Source organism: Ixodes scapularis, unplaced genomic scaffold, assembly GCF_016920785.2.
Source record: "Ixodes scapularis isolate PalLabHiFi unplaced genomic scaffold, ASM1692078v2 PGA_scaffold1__304_contigs__length_218370807, whole genome shotgun sequence".
Taxonomy (NCBI): Eukaryota; Metazoa; Arthropoda; class Arachnida; order Ixodida; family Ixodidae; genus Ixodes; species Ixodes scapularis.
Window position 1 is genome coordinate 64,466,971 of NW_024609846.1, and position 7,576 is coordinate 64,474,546.

Below are 7,576 nucleotides of genomic sequence, written 5' to 3' on the forward strand. Positions count from 1 at the left end.
GTCCCGGTGTTGTGTGTGTATATATACGTATACACATATCGGCTGCGTCTATACATAGCTTTTCCCACCCTTTCGACACCTTAAAATATATCCCGCCGCCCGACTGTTCTTTATTTATAAGCAAAGTTTGCGTCTCTCGGTTCTCGATGTTGTGGGACGCCCAATACAAGCGTAAGCGAGGCAATCAGAATGCGAAACGACGAAAGGGAACGGCTGAGAATTGCTGACCACACTCCGTTTCCCCGAACCGTGGACTGCAGAGGGAGCAACAAGTCGTCGAAGTCAATCCAACGCCGTGTAAGTGCCACGTGCCCTTCGGAAGGGGAGTAGCGAAGAGCGAGATGTGTCGTCAGGTGATACATTCCTAACGCCGGATTGGCTGGGATGGACCGTAGCGTTTGTTACGGTCCATCGTAAGCTGAAACAAAGAGTCAACGACTTGGACGGGGGTTCGCGGCTGACCCCGTCGTGTGGACCCCCATGGTACTACGAGGATGAGGCCCCGTCTGAGTGGCGCTTGACCTATTCGCACGGTTCGTTATGCAGAAACAAAAACGCCCTCGCTCGTTTTCTTCCTTCCTTGCTTTCACACACACGTGTATGCGTGTATGTATGTGTGTGTGTGGACGTAGAGAGAGACAAACCCGGTCTCAGTCGGCCACCGCGCTTCCGGCACTGTCCTGTCTGTCGGCTTGCCGCTTGACACCTCTGTTTTTTTTTTTTTTTTTTTTTTTTTTTTTTTATTTGCTTTGTCTTTGAAGGAGGGGACGTTGTTGTCTTTTCTTTTTGAGTGTTCGATGGCCAGTTGAACCACAGTTCAAAGAGAACGGGCTATATTTTTTAATTAAAATATTGACTGCAAAAATGCCTTTGCAGATATCTGTTTTTTTTTTTTACAAAAATATTTTTAGGTTTTTTGTAAAGGTTTCTGCAGAATATAAAATACTTACAGGTGTCTCAAGTAGATGATAAGGAAGCACTTAAAAATTTTGTCTATTAGTAGGTTTCGCTGTTTGCAAATAAAATCAATAACCCCCCCCCCCCCCCCCCCCCCCAAAAAAAAAAAGACATGCCGGTAAAGATTTTGTGAAGGTCGAATTTAATCTATAAGCTCACGCTGGGATTCTTTGTAATAGCTTCGGTATAGAGCATCGAGTCAGCGGTAAGAAGGAAACGCTACTTCGGCATCTTTTATAACCTGCAGGTAGGATTTGATAAATTACAACTGATTAATGTTGCTGTATTTCTAGGTCACAACAGGAGCCAGAAGACACGAAGTTTCTCCGCAGACTCTGACGATAACAGGATTATTTGGACACACACACCTCGAGCATTTTCGAAGCATACTTGTCGCATACAAATGCGCTCGCTTCGGACATGTTGGCAGAAGCTCGGACGAGTATCTTCAGTCTGTTTTTTGTACGTTGTATTAAGCCGCAGTCGCCATGCTAACATATCATACAAAAGACAGTACACTTCTAAGGCGTACTTCTTTCTCTTGTTTGTAGGTTCACTGCTCATACAAAAGGTGTCTGCAGACATTTTATGGGCGAAGTTCCTTAGGGTCTAGCCTTGTCCGTCCGGCGTCCGTGCTCACATCGATTGCCATCCCCATCTGTCTTCTTAAAAAAAAAAAAAAAAAATGTTTGCGCAGTCGACAGAATTCGAACCTGTGCGGGGAGACCCAAATGGATTTCTAGTCCATCGCCTTAACCACTCGGACACGCCTGCGGGACGAGTAGGGGGCTCTGAGATGTGGTTGTAACTCAAGAGCTGGGGATGTCATGGATGAAACGTTGCATGTAGCCGCTCAACGTCGATACAGGAGAGGGCGCTGCGGTCAAGTGCGTATATAATCGCGTTAAACTTTGCATGCATTGGCTGAACGTTAATAGACGAGAGGGAACTGCGGTCAAAAGCTCAACTGCGTGTATAACCGCGATGCATACCACACACTCTCTGACATGGACCGTTGACTTAAGCGGTGGAGATGCGTTCCCACGGCTTCTAGCGGATCCAAGCTGATCCGCTAGAAGAACCACTGGCTGTGCATTTCACCAACCATAAAGTAGTAATAATGAAGTCGAAACGGCAACTCGGAACTCAGCGCTACCTATGAGCAATAAAAAAAAAATTCAGCGCCATCAGCACTATTTATGAACAATAAAATCAGTATCATCAGCAGCACCAGAGCTTCGCCCCAATCAACATCATTCACCACGTGGAGATGCGTCCATTTTTGAAGCACATGAAACAAATACATTTCGAAGTTGCTTGAGGCCTGAACGCAAATACTGCTGACGTCATGTAATGTGTCTCTCGCATGATGTCAGAGCGGTGTGACCGCAGCATTACCGGTGAGGGCAGTGACGTCAGGAAAAGCGGCACGGGGAGTGATGCTATACGGAGTGCAAGTGCGTCTGCTTCTTGGTTGCATTGACGTCAAAACGCCGAACTCTGATTGGCTCTGAGGGAGAGAATAGTGGGTATAGACTTCGATGCTAGCTGCATCGGGGTCTACCCACCCTACCTCCAGCGGAGCCAATCACAGGTCGGCGTTCTGACGTCACCGCAAGTTCTAGCAGACGAGCATGCGCTCCGCGTGGCTTCCTTCGGGCTCTAGCAAAGCTGTATCATGAAGTGGTTAGTGGCCACGGGGCACAGAGTGTGCCTAGCTCCGAAAAAGGCTGCGCGGCGCGCGCTGCAGCCTTCGCGGATATTAGAAGCGCGCCGTGCTCGCGTCAATGTGTCCCGCGTACGAAGCCTTGGACTCGTTCCAGCCATCGCGCAAAGCCCGCCGCCATTAAAAACAGACTGACGGGAATTCCGACGAGGCCTTCGCCCGCGTTAATTTGCTGCGTTTCGTTTCGGCCACTCACTGCAGGCCTCATTAATGCGCTCAACATTGCCGGACAGTTTTATGCTATGATCGACGTTCTATTCACGACCAAAGTCGCTTCGACTTTAATTGTTGCTTTTATTTGTCGGTCTTCGTTAAGAGCAGGTTTCGCGACAGGAATCCTTGATGGAATTCGAGGGAGCGTGATTTTGCGCGAATGTAAATTGATATCTGGAACAAATGAATTTGGTACGCTCGGGACAAACGCTACTCACCAAAGATTTGTCAGCCAGATAATTATGCTTGAAGATGAATTGTAGACACAATCTTCAAACTGAACCACATTCGCGACAATATCCTGAATGCCTGCTTCCCCGTAAAGCACCCAGAGTTCATCAAGAAGAACCGAAACTACACAGAACGAGGAATCCCAACAAAGATTCTTGACATAGATATGCAACCTGCATTGGTTCAGTATCTCATTGCAGGTCATATTTTTTGTCCAGTTGATTGTCTATCCTTCTGTAGATATTTGTGATTGGTTATCAGCGCAGTTGGTGATCTAGTCTAATAAAAAAAAATAATATTGTAAACAACTTGTTTTTCGCGGGCTCAATATTTCGCGATCTAGGTAAAAGCTTAAGTTTTGGAATAATTCGCGGGTTGTAATTTTCGCGACGCGCTGGGATTCCAATATACATTCAATGTGTTGACATTTTACCGGAATTGTTCGCGGGACCTATTTTTCGCAAACGGTAGGCGATTCGCGATATTCGCGAAAATTAGGTCCTCGCGAAAATGAGGTCCTCGCGAAAATTAAGTCGTTTACAATACTTCCATTACCCATTTTTTCGAGGTTTAATTGAAATTAGCTGAAACATTCGAAAAGCCACCTCATGTTCTAATATAATCACGTAATTAGACTAAAAGATCGCGTATTATTATTTTGATCGTTGAAATCTGCGTTATTATGAACCGCTAACAGACCGATATATATTGAGATGTGATCTTTGCAACTTACACCAGCTACTCTCTACTCCATCTCAACATTGTGTGTAGATAAGTTAATGGACGTTGTCATGTAGATATGGGGCAAACAACCACGTTGCCATTGCAGGGAAGTTTGGTTTCTTTCGAGGAGTTTGGAAAGCTTTCAGTGCACTTTGCCACCATGCCTAGAGGAGTGCCACACAAGGGAGGCTTTGCTAAAACATCTAAAAGGCCACATCACCGACAGCATTTTGTTTTCGTGTTCGTGCTCCAACTGTCAGAAGGTGTGAAATCATAGTTCGATCACGGCACATTTGAACTGGGCGCATTTACGAGTGACGGGTTTCTTGGGCGACGGCGCATCGCCTGCAGGCCCGCTTCTCGGTCGACTAGTGCGGATTCTAATGAAGACGGTGCTGTTAACGTGATGCAATCCCCTAATGATAACTACGACGTGTTAATGTCTCTGTCTGCAGGAGAAAAAAGGAAGGCCGTAAAATACGACCTTGTTTTTTTTTTGTTTTTTTTTTTTGTAGCTGAAGTTCAACGGAACGCTTCTTATGCCGGTATCAACAGTTCAAAAAACCATTTATGAATTTCAACGTCGGCATTTCTTGTACAAACAATACATGTTCGGCCAACTTGCTGAAAGCCTTCAAAACGTGCTTGGTTCAGTCGAGGTTCATAACATCATTGAGTTCATAACATCACTATACAATGATGTTATGAACCTCAATACTACCACCTTTCTCGTCGTTTAAATTGCACCGTTAACATAACGGCGCGCTGTAAATTTTTTTTACCGCAAATTTGAAGGCCGACCGTAGATTTCTACGGTCCCCGTTTAAATTTATCGTAAACCAGATTTACAGTGCACCGTTATTTTTACTGTACAAGTTTGGCAGCATCAGCTGCCTGGTATTTGACCGTAGATTTTACGGTCAAATTTACAGTCAGGACGCTACAGTGTAGCGTCCTGACTGGTGCCCCATACGAGCAGGCACGTATGGCGTGCACGTGAATATAGCTTTGGTAAGCTTGCAATTGCACGTGATTTTCCGCACGAGCAGAGACATTGCGTTGGCCAGATGCCCAGCTTTCTGAGGCTATGCAGTCAAAAAGTACGGGAGCGTGTGCCTTGGTGTGCATAGCCACAGAAAGTTCAAAGAGTTCACCCCCTACAGGTAAACCGATACAAAAGCTCTCAAGATCTATATTATGTTATCAGAGTTTAGTAAAAACGATGACTCCACAAAAAATATAAACACTCCCCCCCCCCCCCCCCCCCGTTTTACGCCGAGAAACCGCCCCCCCCAAAATGGAGGTCTGGATCCGCCCCTGGACAGACTTGTGGTGTTTGGAACGTCCACACAGTCATGGTCCTCTTCTCTGGGGGAGACGAGCATGCCAAAGCCGCGGGCTGCTGCATGGTCATCCAATGGAGCATCTTGGTCCTTATCTTAATGATGGACGGTTCTCCTGGTCACGTGCAGAATGCTGGTCTGATCTTGCATCGAACAGTTCCTTCTGACCTTTTGCACCTCGTGACACACAAGGAGCCTTTTGTAAGTAGCCATAAACGGCAGAGCCGCCGGATTCTTATTCCAACCGCCCCTGCTTCTGATGGCGCCAAATAAAAGCTCAATGTGAAGCTGTCTGCACTTATAGGCGAGCAGATACCTCATAAGAGGCTCTTGATTACCCAACAGGTCTTCGCAGAGGCCCTATAAGCTCTTTATGTTCATAAGAAATCGAAGAAAAGCAATCTTCCTTTTGGTTAGGTAGAGTGGCAGGCCAGTGACGTCCTTCAAGCCGAGAATGTGGCTTGCTGTTTCTTCGAAGAAGGGCTTACATAGGTGATGTGTGCTCATTCTCAAGGGTGCTTTGAAGCTCTTGACTACAGGGTTTTTTGAGTTCATCATGTCGAATAGCTTGTCGAAGATCCAGATGAGCTTCACTGTGGCCTCGCTGTCGGTAAAGGTTCCGTTCTTGAGGTCAATGTCGCAAAATTCCAAAGCATCGGCGACGCTTGAGTTGATTGCTTGAGCTGCTAGGTTCACCTTCATCTTTCGACGCCTCCAATCCACATGTGCCGGTCGCTGCTCGTTGCCTGCCCTGAGAGTTGCTTTTTCTTGAATCTTGTTTAGCTCCTGAATGTAGATTCACCTGACGGAACGTCTGTCGGAATCCTTGATCACCTGCAGAGACGAGAGAGCATTGCGCAGTAACTTGAGCATGTGACAAATGTCAAATAGAATGAAAACTCTCTGGTTAGAGTTGGCAGGGTGTGGAAACCAGAGCTTCAGTCCTTGGGGGGGGGGGGGGGGGGGGGGGGGGGCTGTGAGGTCAATCCCAAGTGCTTAAATCATGGTCCAGTTCGATTGGAGTCCGTCGCATGCTACGGAGCCGACAATAACACCAACATCAAGTACCTTCATTAGACACGTGTTCACGAAGTTGGCTTTCTCTTCTTCCAGTGGTCGTTGAGAGCTACGACCATAAAGACTAGGGCTTCGGTGGCAAGCGGCTGACTGTCATCGTCCACTGCAGTTCCAAGATCGATAAGTCCTCTGAACTTCTTTCCATCCCACTCGTCGTGCTTTCGAATGCTCATCTCGTTCATGAGCAAGGCACAGAGGCCTTTTTTCCTCTGCTTTTCATTTTCTTCAACAGTAAGTCGCAGGGAGTGAAACGCTTCAGAGGTGAACCCAGGTTCGCCGTCAATCGAGCGGTACCGTGCCCAAAGTGACGACACAAGGGATGTGCTAGGTTGAATGCGCTCCTTACGTATTCATAAGCTTTAGTCGAGTAGAACAGAAGTGTAAGAGAAAAAGCCCTTAACTCTGGTGGGTATTGCTTTTTTGCTACGTTTCCTTTCGTGTTAATCAGTGCTCGAAGACAGACTTCCAGCGGCGTGCCAGAAAGTGACTTACTAAGAACAGAGGCGGCGTCACTGCCAATAAGTTGCTGTTGCTTGAGGTCCTTGAGGATATCTTCCATGATATTAACCTCTCCTTTTAGCCGCTTTTTTGCCTACCTTGCGTATTTTAACTTTTTTCTTACTGTTTCTACGTGGCCCACCACATTGTTCACCTTACGTTTCTGGGTCCGAGGGCTTTGTACTGTGCATATGTGGTCCTGTGTTGCTAACGTCGACGGTCGTGCATGAAGGGTGTCACTAGTAGTATTAGTAGTGCCAGCGCTGTTGCCGCAGTCTCTTGGAGGCCTTCTTGTCTGGCTGTTGAGAGAATGTAAAAAATAAACATATTTAGAATGACACACACATGTCTCTACCCTGAGGAGGAAACAGATTCCAAGTTTTTGACTATTTCTGGCTAAGTTACAGGTTGAGGACAGCAACGTAACATCTACAAAAACATACTGTGTCTGTCTGCCTATCGGTTTTTAGAATTTTGCCTTCAATTTGGATAGCGTATGGTGGGCAAATCTTTCATGTCTCACAACCAATCAAGCCTTATTGAGAGCTCAAGATGCTTTGAACATGTGCATTGTGAATCATGCAGTTTAAGGAAACATATATTTGTTAGCAGTGAGATGGGAACAATGCCAAAAATAACACATTTCTGGGTTCATAATTCTGTCATTACCCAACCAGCTTCAAGCTGGTTGCGTAATGTAACCAGGTTTCAGAAAGACATAACAATATCTGATTACTAAATAAGGGTGTGTAAAATATAAAATTTCAGCTCGAATTGAATAGTGCCAAATAGCTGCCAAAAACTAGGT

At 46.1% G+C, this 7,576-nt stretch overlaps 1 protein-coding gene across 1 annotated transcript; it reads right to left on the reverse strand.

The window, feature by feature from the left end:
- Window positions 1-5,553: 5,553 nt before the first annotated feature.
- Window positions 5,554-5,895, reverse strand: LOC121835739. The gene has a single exon (XM_042290207.1). It carries the CDS (start codon window positions 5,893-5,895, stop codon window positions 5,554-5,556), a length of 342 nt encoding a protein of 113 aa, XP_042146141.1.
- Window positions 5,896-7,576: the final 1,681 nt, after the last annotated feature.

Coding starts and splice junctions, on each gene's coding strand:
- LOC121835739 (XM_042290207.1), bottom strand. CDS start 5,895: ATGAAGGTGAACCTAGCAGCTCAAGCAATCAACTCAAGCGTCGCCGAT.